This window comes from Carettochelys insculpta, chromosome 9 (genome assembly GCF_033958435.1).
Source record: "Carettochelys insculpta isolate YL-2023 chromosome 9, ASM3395843v1, whole genome shotgun sequence".
Lineage (NCBI taxonomy): Eukaryota > Metazoa > Chordata > Testudines > Carettochelyidae > Carettochelys > Carettochelys insculpta.
Genome location: NC_134145.1, coordinates 48,364,892 through 48,384,538, shown reverse-complemented (window position 1 = coordinate 48,384,538; position 19,647 = coordinate 48,364,892). Strand labels below are relative to the sequence as shown.

General features: G+C 43.4%; 1 protein-coding gene across 2 annotated transcripts in view; it reads right to left on the bottom strand.

The window, feature by feature from the left end:
• KCNT2 (potassium sodium-activated channel subfamily T member 2) overlaps nucleotides 1–19,647 on the bottom strand; it is a 353,293-nt gene that overhangs the window by 175,703 nt on the left and 157,943 nt on the right. For both annotated transcript variants that reach the window (XM_075002442.1, XM_075002444.1), the window contains 2 exons: nucleotides 7,349–7,529; nucleotides 6,480–6,644 (listed from right to left, as the gene is read on the bottom strand). In XM_075002442.1, the coding sequence (XP_074858543.1) occupies nucleotides 6,480–6,644; nucleotides 7,349–7,529 (346 nt within the window). The remainder of the gene's footprint in view (nucleotides 1–6,479; nucleotides 6,645–7,348; nucleotides 7,530–19,647) is intronic.

Genomic DNA, 19,647 nt, shown 5'->3' with positions numbered 1-19,647 from the left:
TTTCTTTCTGTTCCCTAGTCCTCTTAGGGAATGTCCACACTTGGAAATAAAGTCAAATTTGTTTAAGACAACTTTTTAACACTAGATTTTATACAGTCAAAGTTGAGTGTCCACACCTGCTCACAAAGTCAACCTAGGCTGTGCCTACACTTGCATTCCTCTTTTGAAAGAGGCATGCAAATGAGGGAAATCAAACTGCATATTTACATATCTGGTGCTTCATTTGCATATTCTCCTTTCAAAAGAGCTTCTTCTGAAAGAAGAAAAGCAGTGTAGATGCGATTCTTTCGAAAGTAAACCCCATCTTCAAAAGAGCTGCACCTACACTGCTTTTTTCCTTCTGAAAGAAGCTCTTTCCAAAGAATATGCACATGAGGTGCCAGATATGTAAATATGAACCTCATTTGCATTTTTGATTTCCCTCATTTGCATGCCTCTTTCAAAAGAGGAATGCAAGTGTCGACGCACCCTTAGTGCATCCCCATTAAATTAGCTAAGTTCATTTGAGTCAGCAGTCCACTGTGGCCACCTATCCCACAGTTCCTGAAGTCCTGTTGCATTTTCAGTTTCTGTGCCAATGTCTTGTGGGGAAAGAAAAAGTTGCCACAAGTGGTTCTGGGTTTCTGATGGCATCATCCCAGAGGGCATTTCCCTCACTTCCCACTGAAAAAAAGTCCAAGGGAATTCTCATTTTATATTGCCTGCCATAAGCCATTACAAAGGATAACATGAATGCAGCTGCTTCAATCTTTTACAGAATATTTTATGACTTCCCACACAATGCTGCAGAATCTTCCGAAAGTAATGTACTGTAAGACAAGATGCATTTCCCCACATGAAGAGCAAGAGAGGGGGAATGCGGAGTTGGTAGCAGCACTGGCTGCATTGTATACTGTGGAGCAGACGTTCTGGTCCCACACCACCAGCTCGGACTAGTGGGACCGCATCGTTTTGTAGGAATGGGATGATCAGCAGTGACTGCAAAACTTCCACACACATAAGGCCACTTTGCAACACCAGACAACTATAGGTCAGTGGGAAATCAATCTGGAGTGGGCAAATCTACAGTGGGGGCTGTTAGCATCCAGGTAGCCACGGTGATCACTAACCTTGTGCTGTGAAAGACAGTGATGCTGGGGAATGTACAGGAGATAGTGGATGGTTTTTCTGCCATGGATTTCCCTAACTGTGATGGGGCCATAGACGGAACGCATAACCCCATCCTGGCACCGGACAACTTGGCCTCAGAGTACGTAAATTGCAAGGGGTGCTTCTCTGTGGTGTTGCGTGTTGGTGGATCACAAAGGTCATTTCACCAGCATCAATATGGGATGATCAGGAAAGGTGCATGACACAAATATCTTTTGGATTCTGGTCCAGTACTTTCTTCCTAGACAAGAAAGTCACTATTGAAAATGTGGAAATACCCATAATGATTCTTGGTGACCTTGCTAGCCCCTTGCTGCCTTGGATCATGTTAAAATCAAGGAGTTCAGGCAGGTGTACCAAAAGACCAAAGAAGCCAATGGTTGGTCTGAGTCATCTCCCCAATCATGCTGCTTTTCTGAGCAGCTGCATCTTATTTTGGGGAGAGACCCGGGCCCAACGACTTCACCCAAAGAATGCCTGGACTTCTCAGTCGTGCTCGCCAGGCCTCTGGCAGCAGCAGCAACAAGCATGAAGTGGGGTCTGAGGTGGTGGATGAAGAAAAGGTGGATGACAGTGGTCTTCAGTCCAGTGCAAAGCATTGTGGACCCCAGTAAAGAGCTCTTCAACTACAGGCTGAGCAGGTGCAGAAAGGTGGCACAATGTGCCTTTGCCTGTTTAAAAACCAGGTTCAGGTGCTTTCAGAACCACTTAGACCTCAGTGAAGAAAACATTCCCCTTATCATAGAAGCCTGTTGTATTCTTCATAACATTTGTGAGGAGCAGGGGGAGAATTTCATGCCAGCATGGGGGTGGGCAGAGGCAGATTTCCTGGACAGTAATTATGAGCAGCGAGACACAAGGGCAATCAGGAGAGCACAGTGAGGTGCAGTGCAAATCAGGGATGCCTCTAAAACCAAGTTTATGAATGAGAAAACAGGTACCTGAATACATTGTCATTTAGCAGTGCCTCCCACCCTCCATGATGTGCTTGCCCTTTATGACACCTCCTCCAACTTCATGACAGCCCTCACCACCACAGCCAACCCTCAAACATGGACCCCAAAGCATGTTAACTAATAAACTAAGCTTTCTTTTTCTGGCCAACATTGTTATTATTTAGGTGGCCCTAATGGCAGAGGGGGGGACATAGGGAAAGCAACAAAATAATTATGTCATGTTTGGTGGAATGTCAGCCTTCTGCTGTGTGGTGATTCCCTGGGAGTGGACTGCATGAATGTACATGACCTTGCTCCTCTTGTTCCGAGGCCTCAACGAGGGGAGGGGACTGAATATGGGGAGGGAGATCTGAAATGGAGCAGATTTTGCATGGGAGGGGTATAGAGATACTTCTTTAAATTACTGAATACATGAACTCTGTCTGCCTTGTTATTAGGGACAGCACATTAGTACGATTGCCCAGCATTTAAGTATGATTGTTCAGCATTTGTTTCCTCCATTCTTGCATGTCCTGTCTGTCCAGGGCAGCCTGCATGCGCTCTTTTTATGCCTCTTCAAAGTGCTCAACCATGAGCTCCTGTCTTCTCTTTTTCTTTCTACGTATGCATGTTGATGTCTCTTCAGTGGATGGGGGGCCACAAGTCCTCACACTCCTATTTCCAACATCAGTTCCTGATTAAAAAAAACCATGTTGATATATTAAACACATTGTCAATAGCAACATTTGTATATTTACTCGGAGCAATGAGCATACTGACAGAATAAATGGCTGGCTGTCTCTATGGAAGAACATATGTTCATGACAAGGTCACTCTCTGGAGTCTTAAGGGTGAGAATGAATGAATCCAACCAGAGGGATTCAAGCTCTTCTGCAGCTGATGTTTACCTTGCAGACAATGGTAAGATATTTTTGACTAAGAGGAACAAATAATGTTGAAGCACCCAATCCCTGTTTGGATGGGGCCTGCCAGAGAGCACAGGTGGCTGTGATGTGGATCTGGTTGCCAGCCTAAGGATAGGCAGGTTTGCAGCATGAGATTCTTTAAGCAGGGCCACGATTTAAAAGCAGGCTGCAGTAGTTAAAAAATCATTAAAAGTCACTGCAGGCATGCACATGAGCCAGGGCAGGGTCCTCTCGCCCACCAGCCCAGACAAAGGGGAGGAGGGGCTTGCCATCTGGGGTTCTTTAAGCTTGCAGCGTTCAATACGTTCCCCATTCACCACATGCGGTGAATAGTACAGTGCAGTGTGGCGAAATGTGGTTCTAAGAAGCCTCGCATGTGGGGCACCTCTCCGGCCGCTCTGTGCATGTGCCCCACCACATGGCGGGACAAGCACACGGTGGCAGCAGCTGAGGCAGATCTTCTGGCCCTGGCGGGCTCCAATTGCGACGCAACTTCAGCCCAGGGCAGCTTGCAAGGTGACACCTCCAGTCACAGTGTGGGCTTCAGCTTGAGGCAGCACGCACAATGGCATCTCCAGCCACTGTGCAGGCTTCAGCTGGGGGAAGCTTCAGCCGGGGCAGCTTCAGCCCAGGGCAGCTCCAGTGAGTATTCTGGAGGGGGGGGGGTGCATGACTTGAGAGGTGGTGGTGCCTGGCAGGGTGGGGGGCAGCACCTGGCTTGGGGCAGCAGGGAGCTGTGGTAAGCTGTTCAATTTTTTGTGCACCACCGCTTTAAGCAGAGCCATGATTTAAAAGTCATAGTCAGGCTGCAGGAGTTTCGTTCTGTGATGGGTCACAGGGAAAAAAGCATTAAAAGTCACTGCAGGTGTACGTATGAGCCAGGGTGGGATCTGACTGCCCACCAGCCCAGGCAGGAGTTGGGCGGGGGGACTTGCCGCATGGGATTCTTTAACCAGCACCATGATTTAAAAGCAGGCTGCAGGAGTTTAAAAGTCATTATAAGTCACTGCAGTGACTCATGAAATTTTCCGTGACTCCCAGGTTGCCAACGGAGGCATCAGCCTCCTCAGAATAAGAGAAAAAGACAAGGAAAGAATGCTTGCGTTAACAGGAAAATATATAAAAATGCTCTCCGGTGCCATGATTCCAGGTTACTTACTGGTGGCTTGGTGTGGCAAGGTGTCTTATCATGGAAGCAGGAATAAGTCAGATCTTCCTAAAAATCTCATGTGGAGAATCAAAAAGTGCCTGTCTACGACTGTCCAATCAGGATGACCACTCCAGCCCCAGAAATATGAACAAGCTGTTTTGGGGGAAATGGGCATAGATCCACTCCACCACACTTGCACCATACTGTTATCAGTAGAAAAAAAAGCAAGCTCACCAGAAGTGCCCTTTGCAGCATCCCAGTCTGCCTCTGAAACAAAGCTCCTGGCTTGTAGGATCAGCTTCTGCACTGAACTGAAGATCACTGTCATCCACCACCTCAGACCCCCACTTCATGCTCCTTGCTGCTGCTGCCAGAGGTCTGCAGAGCACTATTGAGAAGTCCAGGCATTCTTTGGGCGAAGTGGTTGGGTCTCTCCCAGAATAAGATGCAGCTACTCAGAAAAGCAGCATGATTGGGGAGATGACTCAGACCAACCACTGGCTTCTTTGGTCTTTTGGTACACCTGCCTGAGCTACTTGATTTTAACGTGGCACTGCTGAGTTTCCCTCATGTATCCTTTCTGCAGTATGCTCTGGGAAATCATGGCATAAATGTCCATATTTCTTTTGCTGTTTTTAAGCTGCATGAGGACAGATTAATCACCCCAGACAACAATGAGGTCCTGCATCTCCTAATAGGCCCATGCTGGGCCTCTTTTGTGACACCATGAACTGAGGGCTAGTAGCTGTGCTTCTGAAGTCTGCTTGCTACGCGGGCCACAGAGGAAAGAAAATGAATTCAACCTTCCTCTTTCCTGTCACCTACTTCTTGCTCACCTGGGCTACGTCTACACGTGAAGCCAACATCGAAATAGCTTATTTCGATGTAGCAACGTCTACACGTCCTCCAGGGCTGGCAACGTCGATGTTCAACTTCGACGTTGCGCGGCACCACATCGAAATAGGCGCTGCGAGGGTACGTCTACACGCCAAAGTAGCACACATCGAAATAAGGGTGCCAGGCACAGCTGCAGACAGGATCACAGGGCGGACTCAACAGCAAGCCGCTCCCTTAAAGGGCCCCTCCCAGACACAGTTGCACTAAACAACACAAGATACACAGAGCCGACAACTGGTTGCAGACCCTGTGCCTGCAGCATGGATCCCCAGCTGCCGCAGCAGCAGCCAGAAGCCTGGGCTAAGGGCTGCTGCCCACGGTGACCATAGAGCCCCGCAGGGGCTGGAGAGAGAGCATCTCTCAACCCCACAGCTGATGGCCGCCATGGAGGACCTGGCAATTTCGACGTTGCGGGACGCGGATCGTCTACACGGTCCCTACTTCGACGTTGAACGTCGAAGTAGGGCGCTATTCCGATCCCCTCATGGGGTTAGCGACTTCGACGTCTCGCCGCCTAACGTCGAAGTTAACTTCGAAATAGCGCCCGACGCGTGTAGCCGCGACGGGCGCTATTTCAAAGTTAGTGCCCCTACTTTGAAGTAGCGTGCACGTGTAGACACAGCTCTGGAGAGCAGTGAAGTTGAAAGCAATGACCATTTAGGACACATTGAGGGCACTGTGGGATACTTTCGGAGGCTAATTAAATCAACGTTACTAATGCTGCCATTTGCACTAGCATAAGGTCTACATTGCAAATTTGATTTTGGCATTACACCTCATGAAAGGAAGTTTACAAAATTCCAACTTGACAACCTCTTAAACGCAATCTATTCAGCTCTTTAGGGAAGACTGATACCTTATAAAATCAACGTAAGTCCCCTAAATTCGATTTTATCCCCTAGTGTAGACCAGGCCTCAATGAATATGTTGAGAAAATCCTCTCTTGTGAGTAATGTTGACTTTTAGGTATGCACCCTGCATTATGGCCAGTCTAAATTGCAGCAGTCACAACTCGTAAGTTTAAAATCTTTCAGTGGTGTCAATGGGTGATGCCCCAGAATAGCAGAAAAGCATGAAAAAAAGCATCTTTCTGGTCTTTGTTTTTAAAATATAACATTGGGTTAATTAAAAATAGTTTTCATGAAATTAGCTGGCTGTACGATAATTTGTTTAACTCAAAGTAGTTAGACTGTGTGTGACGCAAACATATTTCTATCAATTTAATCCAGTTTAGATCTATTTAAAATGAATGTACCTAGTACTTGATCTGGGCTACCTTTTACAATTATACTTCCTTTAGGCAGTCAGTCATTCTTTAATTTAGATGCACCACTTACAGACCATTTCTGAAGACTGTATGCAGAGGACTAACATCTAATTGATTTTTTTTTATTATCTTACTTTTTGATCATGTAAATATACCTGCAGTCTGGGATGAGCATAAAACTCATTTAAGAAATCCATAAGCAAGTCGATCTTCAGGGAGCTGACACACAGCACCACATGCTTTTCAGTCTGAGCTCTGTGTCGACTGTAGTTACCACCAGACTTCTGTCTCTCCATCCACAAATAAGCCAGCTGTTCAAACTGCAATATATTGTCAAACTTGAATGAAATACATTTAATCAGCTGGAAAATACAAGTATCTTTACTAGTATGAGTTAATTATATTTTATGTTTTAGTCCACCCACTTATTCTAGACACTTAGACTCTCTACCCTATGTCTTTATTTCTTTTCAAGATCATTGATTTACAACTAGGCAGATGAGAGGGCTAATGAGACGGCACAGTAATACATCACTATGGCCTATGTCGTGGATTCAAAAATCATAAAGTTGAGTTAAATCATGATATCTTTTGTACTGTAGGATTCTTTCTTTCTTTCTTACTTTTTTCCCCCGTCCCGCCTTTCAGGTTCATGTGCAATTCTCATAACTTTAGGAGTTGGGACTGTAAGAAAAACACCAACATATTGCTTCTATGAACTGGATAATTCTGCAGTTTCTCCCCAGAGACTTTTAAAAAATCTTAAAATGCCAACACTTGATAAAATTATGTCTTCATATTATCTCTGACTGTTTTACCTGCACCTTAAATAGTGGCAGCACTTAAATATATCATTAGCAGAAACATCAAGTTCTGCCCCCGTTGCTCTTGGGGAACATACAAGATGGTTTACTTTTTTGACATTATATAAATTTAGGACAGCTGTAATATATATTTTAAGCTAATACATTCTTTTCCCAAAAGTTTCTCCAACTTTTCAAAATAAGAAACAATCAGAGTTTACCTGTATAGGTAACACCACAAGGGCAACACAGATCATAATGACAACCAGCAGTTTTGAAGGCCAGATCTTGGGCGTAACATCCCCAAAGCCCACAGTGGAAAATGTCACTATGCAGAAATAAAGGGAGTCAAAGAGAGTCAACTTGTTTCCTGCTCGTTCCAGATGCTGAATTCCGCAAATACTAAGTAAAAAAGAATGAATAAAGAAATGAAAAATAAAACCAGTACCTGCAATAAATCCAAAGTTCTATGGCTCTCATATTAGCAAGGAGAATTATTTTCTGCAAATGCATGATTACTTAGCAAAGAGAGAAATTGTTCAGGTTCAAAGCAACAGTGTCTTTAAAACAGCATTTAAATGTCATTTATTCATAACAAAGTTCTAACTGTCATCTCATAATAAGGATGAAATGACAGTGCCAGTGGTGTTTTGATTAGTGGCTGGCAACAGAAAGTAAGATATATTACAGATAACAGGATGCAATTATAATTTTCCTTACAATATCAGACCAACATAAATGGCATATAACTTCACTATTATAATCTTCATATGTTTTGTTTTAAAATCATCTTTTTGTTTTTCCAGAAATTATTTACTTGTGCGGCAAAGAAACTATATATAATATTTTCATTATATCTGCCATTCCTGATCTTGGATTATACCACTTTTGGTAGCAAGAGCTACTAATATAAACTCGTGGAAATACTGAATACTAGATTACGGGGGCAGGGTGATTAGTTCATAGGCACATATAAGGTCATCTTGTGGTATTATCTTAACAACAGCTCATGCTAATTTGATGATATAGGGGAAAAGACATGGTCTATTTTCAGAAGAAATTGACTCAGAAACATGGGATGTCAGCTTGGCCAATTTGGAAGCTGTTCACTGCCTGCTTGGTGGAAAACTGGCATACTTTGGTTTTCAATGATAATTGTACCTCTACATGAAATTCCTTGATGGTAACTGTTGAATCTTGGCTGGGGCTCAGTTCACCCCTCAGCCAAACAGATGCAGGTCCTCCCAGTTACATATGCCAGATCCCTGACACTTCCATTTAGATTTGCATCCTCTTCCCCACTCTTGTACAGTGCTACCGATGAGATCTCTAACGTCTCCCCACAGTGTCATCACTCTGTTCAAATATATTTTTAAGTTTTCTGTTCAATACTTAAAACAGTGTTTTTCACACTTATCTCCTTCCTTGTCTTTGACTCTTCCTTTTTCTCCATTCTCCTTTTCTCTTCCCTGCTGACTGCATTCCCTTTTGTCCCTCCACGCTTGTTGCTTCCCAATTTCCCAAACCCGTCCTTTTCCCCCATTCCATTTCACTTCTTCCTGCCCTCTGGATCCACCCTCCTTCCTCAAGGATGGAGTTAAAATGCTGGTGTTTTGGCAGGTATATCAGCTAATCCTGTCTTGAGTCCTAGTACTAAACTTATAGATTAAATTGTGCAGTAGCAATGAGTTCTGCAAACTAACTACATGTCATGTTTTAAAAGTACAGGAAGGCCTTGCCATTTAAAGACACATTGTCTGCAAAAAATGTTTTATTGCCTGCTCTTTAAACAGTCCACAAACAAGTTTAACTTAAAAGCAGTAAATTGCCAGCTAAATTGGAACACAAAGATAATGCAATCAACTTCAACCTTAATCACCCAAAACAGTTCTTTGAACTCACTGCATAGGAAATGTGATCCTCTGAAAGAGGAGGGTTAGCAGGCGTGGGTTCACACAAGAACAATATATGGGAAGCTGTTTAGTCTTGATCTTCAAGTCCTTTTAAAATTTCCTTATTGAAGTGCAGTGCTGCCATGTCCTTTTTACCCTTCAGGCCTTGCTCCACTGACAGAGTGTATTCAAAGGCTTTGTCAGTGGGCCATTTGCTGCATCTGAAGAGATTAGCCAGTGTTTCCAAATTTAAATGGGGTTTTTCTGTCTCATCTTCCCTTTCCTCTTCATCATCACTAATATTTGTCATGAGTGCTGCTAGGTCCTCATCAGTCAATTCCTCAAACTGGGACTCAATCAGCTTTTCAACCTTGGATTCTTCCATAGCCTCACATCGCTCCCCTCCTACCTCATGGGCCATTCTAACAATCCTTGTAATCTCTCTTCATGGACAAGTGGGACATAAGGCATATCTCTCAGAGCTTCCTTCTACAACTTTCTTCAACAAGCATTGATGGTTGATGATTTCATTTCATCAGTTGATTGCTTGATGTTAGTGATGCAGTGAGCAATGTTGTAGCCCTTCCAGTGTATCATCTTCCACAGCATTATGAGTCTGAGGAAAGGTGCACACGGTGTACTAGGCTTTAAAAGTAGCAGTCACATTCTGGTCAAGAGGCTGGATGAAGGAAGTCACGTTAGGCGGCAGGAAAACCAGTTGCATTTCAGGATGGGCAAATTGCAGAGTGCCAGGGGGTGGCCTGAGACATTGTCCAAGATGAGCCCTTTGGACCAGAGGTATATTAATACCTCACAGAAAAAACAAGTGTGGAACCAATCCAAAAATATATCAGCTGTGATCCAAGCAGTTTTCTTTGACCACCAAAACACTGGCAAACTTTTCTTATTCTTTCCCTTTAATGCCCTGTGATTCAATGCACAGTGCAGCACCATGCAGTCTCCAGAGGCGTTAGCACAGAGAAGGGTCAGATGGTCTTTTGCTGGCTCGCAGCCTGCTGCTGTCCTTTCCTCCTTGGAAAGGCACATTCTTGTGGACTTTCATTTCCAGAACACACAGGTTTCACTGGCACTGAGAACTTGTTGGGGCACATAACCCTTTTTTTCTCAATGATTTTAGAAGTTGTGAGGGAAAATCCTGTGCTGCAGTATAGTCTGCTGATGCTGCTTCCCCTGTCAACTTCACCTTGTGTAAATGGTGCCTCTTTTTAAATCTGTGACGCTGCATTGCTTTGACTTCCCCCCTCATCACCTGATGCTCATGCAAAATGCTCCCGCAAGCTCAAAGCCTTTTCTCGAGTTAGAGCACCACTTACAGGTGCTCATCTCTGTGTCACCTCCTTAATCTAAATGATTACCGAGTCTTCCATTTTTTCAATTATGGGATCATGACTCACACATGACAGCTTTGCACAAGTTGGAGCACTTGCAATATCACTGCCCTTTACGTGTTGCTCTTCTTTTAATATAATGCCCAATCAGCTTGTTAAAACCATAGAGTCTAGCTACTGAGGCTGCAGTGTGACTACTTGCCATCTTATCCAGTAAGTAATTCAATTTTCTGGCTTAATGTCATTACCTCTTTTCCCTACTTAGCTTGTTGACCACTGTCCGAATCACCTGCTTTTCTTTCCGGTGCCATAATTAGGCTGGATATTCCTTTAGCAGCCTTAATGTGGCTGTGAGGGTGCTCTGAGAGAGCGTGAAGATGCTAAATCATGTGCTTGGGACGGTGCAGGACAGCGTAGCGTGCACCAAGAAGTGCAGCACAGAGAACTGTGAGTAGGTAAAACTGGAAACCTCGAATCCATGGCAAGGCTTTCCTGTGACAGTTTTAAAATGTGTTGTCTTTCAAGTTGATTCAATATTCTCTTGCTGTTGTAGTCTAAGAACAAATAAATGGGAGCATAGATGTAATAAACTCATACACAGATACAACATTTATAGCCAGATTCTGTTACCCTGACTCATGCTGAATAGTACTTTACTCAGAGTAGTCCAACTCAACAGAGCAGTTTGAGGAGTAGGGTTCCATTAAACTGTAAATAAGAAGGGCAAAACCTTGTACTTAAGATCTTTTCAATTTTGTTTCATATAGATTTGGGTGCATATAAAATTCTCCACTGGTTTGAAAGATCACCGAGTCTTACAATGAGGCAACCGATTTCAAAGACAGGGCTTATCTGTGAACCCCCAAAAATTATTCACAACAGTGCATCTCTTTAACTAAACCTGCTGTACATGGAATCTCTCAATTTGCACACAGTACTGTATTAGCAGTTCTGTCCCCCTAGGAAACTGTGGAAGTGTTTCTATTTTAAAGGTAATTCCTAAATAATTCCATATTTTTCAAACATAATTCCACTGTATATTAAAGATGATTTTCTGACATGTGGCCATTAAAAACTCCCAGGTGAAAACTCTTCAATCATCAGTCAGGTCTTGTGTTTATAACAGTGCTAGCCATTCTTCTGCTCTGCAGAAATAAATGATTTGCTTGTGGGCATCAGCATTTCCACAACATATGGGTGAGATCCCCAGTTTTTTTCATCACTGTTCTAGCATTTGTAGTTTTCACACATCCCAAAATATTCTGAAGAATTTTTTTTGGATTAGTTTCAGCCTTCAGTCACTGGAGGAATTAGTATTCCTAAACACTTTGTTCCAGATTGTTTCACTGAGGCGGTAGTTCAGAGCTTTCCTCCACACTCAATAGCTTGTCCATTTTTAGTTTTACTTACAGAAAATAATATCTGAAGCAGTTCTTTTGTCTTTGTCATATATCCTGAAAAGTTAATACTGGGTTCTATGGAAATGTCATTCCAGTGAAGACTGATAGTCAACTTCCCTCTCTTAAATGAATTATAAGTTTTAATCATAGATTATTTTCAGTCTGTTTGGGTTAGCTTATCTTTTTAGTCCGAATCTCATTCATGCCAACGGGGGCTCTTATAATGTTAATATCATCGGCCCTTTATTTTGCATATGTCTTGGCATCCAAAGCACAATGATTTCAAGATCTTTCATTTTAGTATTGGCTAGGTTGTAACTGAATCAAGTTCACGAATTGCTGAGAGCCTTATGCATTTTTAAGCCTGAGGGTGGGGCTTACCCTGGCTTTAAAAAGTGAAGCAGCAGCAGGGCTATCTGATTAGCTCTTATAGGCTGTGTCTACACTAGCCTCCTTCTTTGAAGGGAGCATGGTAATCAGCCTGATCGGAGAATACTAATGAAGTGCTGCAATGAATATACAGCATGTCATTAGGCTAATTCTCCCCACGGCAACTTCAAAGTTGCAAACTTCAAAGTGCTGGCATGCCGTGTAGCTGTGAGCACTTCAAAGTACCTGCACAGCTTCCAAGAGTCCTTACTCCCTGCAGCTACATGGCATGCCGGCACTTTGAAATTTACAACTTTGAAGTTGCTGCGGGGAGAATTAGCCCATATTTATCGCAACACTTCATTAGTATTCCTCAGTCAGGCTGATTACCACGCCCACTTCAAAGAAGGGGGCTAGTGTAGACACAACCATACAAACCTACGGGTCCAAACCTTAACATGCAGAGGTATACTAGAGCTTCTAGGTTGGAATGAATGTTGTTGATGTGTTGTCTTTCAGACCTATTGGCCGTGTCTACACTAGCCCCAAACTTTGAAATGGCCATTTCGAAGTTTACTAATGAAGTGCTGAAATACATATTCAGCGCTTCATTAGCATGTGGGCAGCCGCGGCGCTTCGAAATTGACACAGCTCACCGCCGCATGGCTCGTCCCGACGGGGCTCCTTTTTGAAAGGACCCTGCCAACTTTGATGTCCCCTTATTCCTATCTGCTCATGGGAATAAGGGGACTTCGAAGTCGGAGGGGTCCTTTCGAAAAGGAGCCCCCTCAGGACGAGCCGCGCGGCGGCGAGGCGCGTCAATTTCAAAGTGCCACAGCCGCCCACATGCTAATGAAGTGCTGAATATGTATTTCAGTGCTTCATTAGTAAACTTCGAAATGGCCATTTGCATGGCCATTTTGAAGTTTGGGGCTAGTGTAGACGTGGCCAAGAAGAGAGGGAAGGCACTTTGATCTTCCTCTGTTTTGCTCTAGCAAGTAGAATAACTGGAAGAATCAAGGAGGCAGTCCAGGGGAAAGTTGGCCCTTGCACCCTCACCTGAGTAGAGAAGTCTCTCAAGAATCCAGAGGAGATAAGAAGCACCTACTAGGATACAGCAAACTCTGATAATGAGCCCTGATAAAAGAGCAGGCTTGGGACTCCTAGGGACAGAGCCGTTGGAGGTGTTCAGTGGAGAGCAGATCAGGGAAACTTCAGAAGCAAGAAAGGTTAAATCTAAAGACAGCAGCAAATGGTTTGTTTGTACTGTTGGTTTTGGTTTTGGACCTTTGTAAGCAGATTTCAGAGAGAGCCTGATGGACAATCTATTTGAAGGAGAAATCCATCGTGGCAGCAGAAAGATGTCCAACAGAGCAGTCTTTGGATGCTCATTATAGAATTTTAAACTGGTTTACAGTCCAGGATCCTGATCATCAACAGCATGAAACCAGTTTAACAGCTGAGCTTTTAAATAGAAAACAAAGACAAAAGGTTTAATAAAAGAAATGTATAAAAAAGAGAGAATGCAGATGCACGAAGAACAGAATAAAATACAGCTTAAATATCTATGATTTCAACCAAACAGGAAAGGTTCAAAAACAATGACAGCTGTAATCTCTAAAGATTAGGAAAGGTCACTCATGTTTGCATACCCTTTGAACTTTGGAAAGTTCAATGTTATAATTTACTGGAAATTTTCTCTCTTTCCTGTAACCTGTTTGTGCTTATTTTTTGTGCCAAAACTTTGTCACTCTTTTCAAAAGTACTCACTTTGGTAATTAGATGAAACCTATGTTTTTAAAGATATATTGGATAACTTTGTAAAGACACAAAAGAAAGAATATAATGCATAAAGGAGTTGATGTCTTAACAAATAAGAATGTAATTTACCAGACTACAGCAGACAGGAACAAGTTCTTTCTGCCTCAAGACTTTAGTGAATGTGTACATGCTGGGGGGTGGGTGGAGGGAAGGATATGGAAAAAAGAAGAAGGGAAAACTGGTTTGGGTAAGGCTTCACCAATCTAGACTCAAATTACACTCTGCTTTATGGGAGGATCAACCCAATGTGCTGGATTCCACAACGTGTACAGCTGTATAGTAACTCCTGCAGTATATTCCCTTAGGACCCAGCACTGGAGGATTGGTCAGGGAAAAGAGATCTTGAACAATGCTTCCTTGTACCCCAGCTATCCTGTAAATTAGATTATCCTGTAAATTAGCCTGAAGGATGTTGTAATTGATAGCCCAGGACGTACTTTGCATGCAGATGATCCAGAAGGAGAATGCTAAAGTGAGGTAAAGCCATTTTCACACAAAGGCTTTTTCTGAGTTACGCTGTGAACTCCATCATAGCAAAGGAATTGGGGCAAATGTTTTAAACATGGGCCCTAAATACTGAGCCCACCAATTGTCATATTCCAACAACTAGAAGCAGAACAAACAGAACTATTGCCCTTTTGCAACCACATTGCATGCGTCATGTCATTCTAACATACCTTGCACACAGAAAAGGAGTAAATAAATATCTTGTGGAAAATAAAAAGCAGAATGTCCCAGATGCCCATCTAATATATGTAATATTCCTGCCAAAAGTGATTTTGTAGTTGGGAAAACATCTTCCTGCAGAACTGTTAAGCTATCTAGGCAAAGATACTTAAAAGCTCAGTGGCATACGAAAAGACTAGCTTAGTTTTTATCTCAGAGTTCAACTAATTTGAAAGCATCCTTGAAATAGGAATCAATAACTGCTAGGGAGTAAAACATTCTTAAGAGGAAATCAGATTTCAACCAGGCTGTTGCTAATGTGTGGGTGGAAAAAGCTAATAACAGCAAGGACCATTTATATTGGAATTTTCAGACATTGTACTTGTGCTGTCATTAATAAATTATTTTACCATTCCTGTGAATGCACAGTCCTTTGAAGACAAGTCATTCAGGGGAATCTGAATGATTTACAATCTAAATAATACAGCAAAGGATTACCATAAATAACGTAAGACAGAGGAGAGAGATATGAAGGGAAAAGTGTTACAACAAGAGTTGGTCAAATAATGGAAACTTGCAAAACATTCAGCAAAAAAAAAACAAATTTTATCAGAAATTATTTTCAACAAAAAAATTCAACCAGCTACATCAGTAAAACACTTATTGCTTTCATGTAGCTTGTCAGTAGCAATGACAGTCATATGGTGAATTGCAGAGATGTGATGAACATATTGTACCTGTTGGACACCTCACCTTCTCTCTTCTTGCTAACCTTTCTCCTCCCAACATGTACCTCAACATGCCAAACACGTGTTTGGATGTGGGCAGATATGAGAGATTAGATTGCCAAAGAGACTGACATTAGACCAGGTTAATCATTTAACTGCCCAAAAATGCCATTCATCATGTTTGCTTTATTGATTTTAGTGTTCCAGTGAAAACTGCATGTATACAGGATAGTCGATGTTTTTTTGATTTTTTTTTTTTGTTTTTTGTACAGGAAGATTAGCAAACAGAAAATTATGGTGCATTTTTTGGGCTCAGTGACAGTTAATGAACATATGAATTGTGGTAGATGTTTGGCGACATTCATCTGGAGCACAAAACAGCACCAAAAGCTGGCAGTAGTGAGAACTAGGCACCCAAGAAATACCGTTTTTGTTCATAGTGATCTTTTTTTGTTACTGTTGAAGGTTAAAATAAATGTTCTATTCTGAAACTCTGCATCCCCAAGCAGAAATGTGAGGTTTTAATGTTAAGCCTATGCTTATACACATCCACTATGTGAAGTTAATTGATAAAACACATTTCCTATTTTGGGCTAATATATTTGATGCTGCTATAAACAAAGAAGAAAACAAACAAAAGAAAAGAACACAATGTACCCAGTGACCAATAAATTACTGAGAGAGAACGGGAGAGCGGAATCCGTGAGAAAGCACAGAACAGGAAATTAGAGAGGATCAAGAATCTATTTCCCCACTTATTTTCACCCATTTGTGTTAACTTCTCACTTGAAAGCCCAATAACTGACTTGTGCAGCTGCTGAACACCAAATGTTTCAAATATTTGCCAGTAATAAACACTCCAGTTTCTAGCTTATTCTTTGACAAAAATGGAATTTTTGTGAACATTGATATTTGGTTGAAAACACATTCTCCATCTATCGATATAACATTTATTTTGACTAACTTGAGTACACAGATAACTGCTGAAAATTTGTAGTAACAAGAATATATATTTGAAAAATATTTACATCAAGTGGCAGAAATTTTTATTAATGTCAACTCTGTGCCTAAATCTTGTGAAGGCATCTTTTTAAGTCTGCATGGCTCATCCTTCAGGATTAGCGCTTTAAATGAAGAAGTTATAACAACACATAAATCAGCCAGTAAGAAACTGTAATAATCCTCTGCCTCTTCTACAGTCAGTCTTATACCATGCCACAACTTAAGAAGAAATCCACTAAACTTATACCTTGTAATTATTTTAGTAAACAGTAAAGAAAGGTGTTTGTTTCCCCCCAGGATTCTGGTGACTAGAGTATTATATACTGAGAATTACTAAGAACTCACTCCCCTACCCACAAACTGCGTAATTGACGGTCTCTTTTAATTTTCAGTGAGAGCCTTGTGAGTCCCTATTAAGTCTTTTATCCTTTTTTTCTTCAACTGCCTGGCGCTGCTTCATCAGAAACTCCATATTTTTCCCAAGCACTTTTTCTTTTCATAGGTATCTTTTCTCACAAACAGACATACAACTGTATTTATTTGGGGCTCAGAGTGGGGGAAGGGCAGAAGGGGAGAAAGGTACACTGAAGTTTGCTTCCATATGCTCTGGATCAGGCCTTAAAAGTCCAATGGGGTTGCATAAATGTAAAGTTAGAGTATATCAAGGAAGCAACAATCCTCAAAAAGGATACTACGAAAAATGTATAGAATCCTATGGGCCTTAGGAGGTCATTTGTCCAGCCCCCTGCCTAAAGCAGGACCCTAACTAAATCATCCCGACCAGTACTTTGTCAAGCCGGGACTTAAAAACACCTCTAGTAGTAGTAGTAGTAGTAGGCATCCTTCAGTCTGCATAGACTATGGATCGCGCCCTTTGAAGTTTCAATTGAGGACTTCATTTACAGCGTCTATTGTGACTATAAAGACCCACACGAGAGTGACAGTCCTTGCTGCATCTCTTGCAGATGTAGTGGGTGTCTGGCAAGTCCTTATTGTGCTTTCTGTGCGCTCGCTTCTCCTCTGCTAGCTGTCTGATCTTCAACTCGCCCTGCTGAAGGCCCTTGTGTAACCCCTGCCTCCATCTTCTGCGGTCGTCTGCTAGTTCTTCCCAGTTGTCCAGCTCGATGTCTACCTCTCTGAGGTCTCTCTTGCAGACATCTTTGTAACGCAACTGGGGGCGTCCAGGAGATCTTTTGCCAGAGGCTAGCTCACCATACAGGATGTCTTTTGGAATTCTTCCATCGTTCATCCTGTGGACGTGGCCAAGCCAGCGGTGTCGACGCTGCCTGAGGAGGGTGTGCATGGTTGGGATTCCAGCTTGCTCGAGGATGGCGGTGTTGGTCACTCCATCCTTCCATGATATTCTAAGGATGTGCCTGAGACAGAGCAAGTGGAAGACGTTCAGCCTCTTTTCCTGGCGGGCATACAGGGTCCAAGTCTCGCTGCCATAAAGGAGGGTGCTGAGGATGCAGGCTCTGTAGACTTGCATTTTGGTGTGAGTGTACAGCTTGTTGTTATTCCACACTCTCTTGCTGAGTCTGGACAGAGTTGTGGCCGCTTTTCCGATCCTCCTATTTAGCTCAGTGTCCAACGACAGGGTGTCAGTGATGGTGGACCCGAGGTAAACGAACTCGTGGACAACCTCTAACGTATAGTTGTCAATGCTGATTGATGGAGATTCAGCAACATCCTGACCGAGTACGTTCGTCTTCTTTAGGCTGATGGTAAGCCCAAAGTCCTTGCACAGTTTGGAGAACCGATCCAGCAGTTTTTGAAGCTGCTCTTCTGTGTGAGACACTACAGCAGCATCGTCTGCGAACAGCATGTCTCTGATGAGGACTTCTCACACCTTAGTCTTAGCTTTCAGCCTTGCAAGGTTAAACAGTTTCCCATCAGATCTTGTGTGCAGCAAGATGCCCTCTGTTGAAGATCCAAAGGCATGCTTCAGGAGGAGTGCGAAGAAGATCCCAAACAATGTCGGAGCAAGCACGCATCCTTGTTTGACGCCCCTCCTGATTCTGAAAGCATCTGATAATGCACCGTCATATTGGATGGTTCCTCTCATGTTTTCGTGAAACGACTGGATCATCTTCAGTAACCGTGGAGGACAGCCTATCTTGTGGAGCAGTTTGAACAGACCATCCCTGCTGACCAAGTCAAAAGCCTTGGTCAAGTCGATGAAGGCTATGTAGAGTGGCTTTCTCTGCTCCCTGCACTTCTCCTGCAGCTGCCTTAGAGAGAAGACCATGTCAACGGTAGACCTCTCTGCGCGGAATCCACACTGCGATTTGGGGTACACCCTCTCAGCAATCTTCTGGAGTCTGCCAAGGATGACGCAAGCAAACAGTTTACCTGTGACGCTTAGGAGGGAGATTCCACGGTAGTTGTTGCAGTCGCTTCTGTCTCCTTTGTTCTTATACAACGTTACAATGTTAGCATCACGCATATCCTGTGGAACCTCACCCTCTTTCCAGCACAGGCACAGTAGCTCATGCAGGGGTTCCAGGAGAGTGTCCGTGGCACATTTGATTACCTCTGGTGGTATACCATCCTGACCAGGGGCCTCTCCTGCTGCAATGCTGTCGATGGCTGTCTTCAGTTCATCCACAGTCAGTTCTTGATCCAGTTCGTCCATTACTGGTAGGAGCTCGATGGCATCGAGGGCTGCGTCAACCACAACGTTCTCGCGTGAGTACAGCTCAGAGTAGTGCTCAACCCAGCGCTCCATCTGTTTGGCTTTGTCAGCAATGACTTCACCAGATTTGGATTTCAGAGGTGCCGTCTTGTTCTGGGTGGGTCCTAATGCCTTCTTCATACCCTCGTACATTCCTCTGAGATTACCAAAGTCGGCACAGGTCTGGATGCTGCTGCATAGCTGGAGCCAGTGGTTGTTGGCACAGCGCCTGGCTGTCTTCTGTACTGTTCTTCTGGCCTCTCTAAGCACTTGCTGGGTACTCTGGCTCGGTGAGCGTTTGTACTCTAGAGCTGCGTCTACACGTGCACGCTACTTCGAAGTAGCGGCAGTAACTTCGAAATAGCGCCCGTCACGTCTACACGTGTTGGGCGCTATTTCGAAGTTGAAATCGACGTTAGGCGGCGAGACGTCGAAGTCGCTAACCCCATGAGGGGATGGGAATAGCGCCCTACTTCGACGTTCAACATCGAAGTAGGGACGTGTAGACGATCCGCGTCCCGCAACGTCGAAATTGCTGGGTCCTCCATGGCGGCCATCAGCTGGGGGGTTGAGAGATACTCTCTCTCCAGCCCTTGCGGGGCTCTGTGGTCACCGTGGG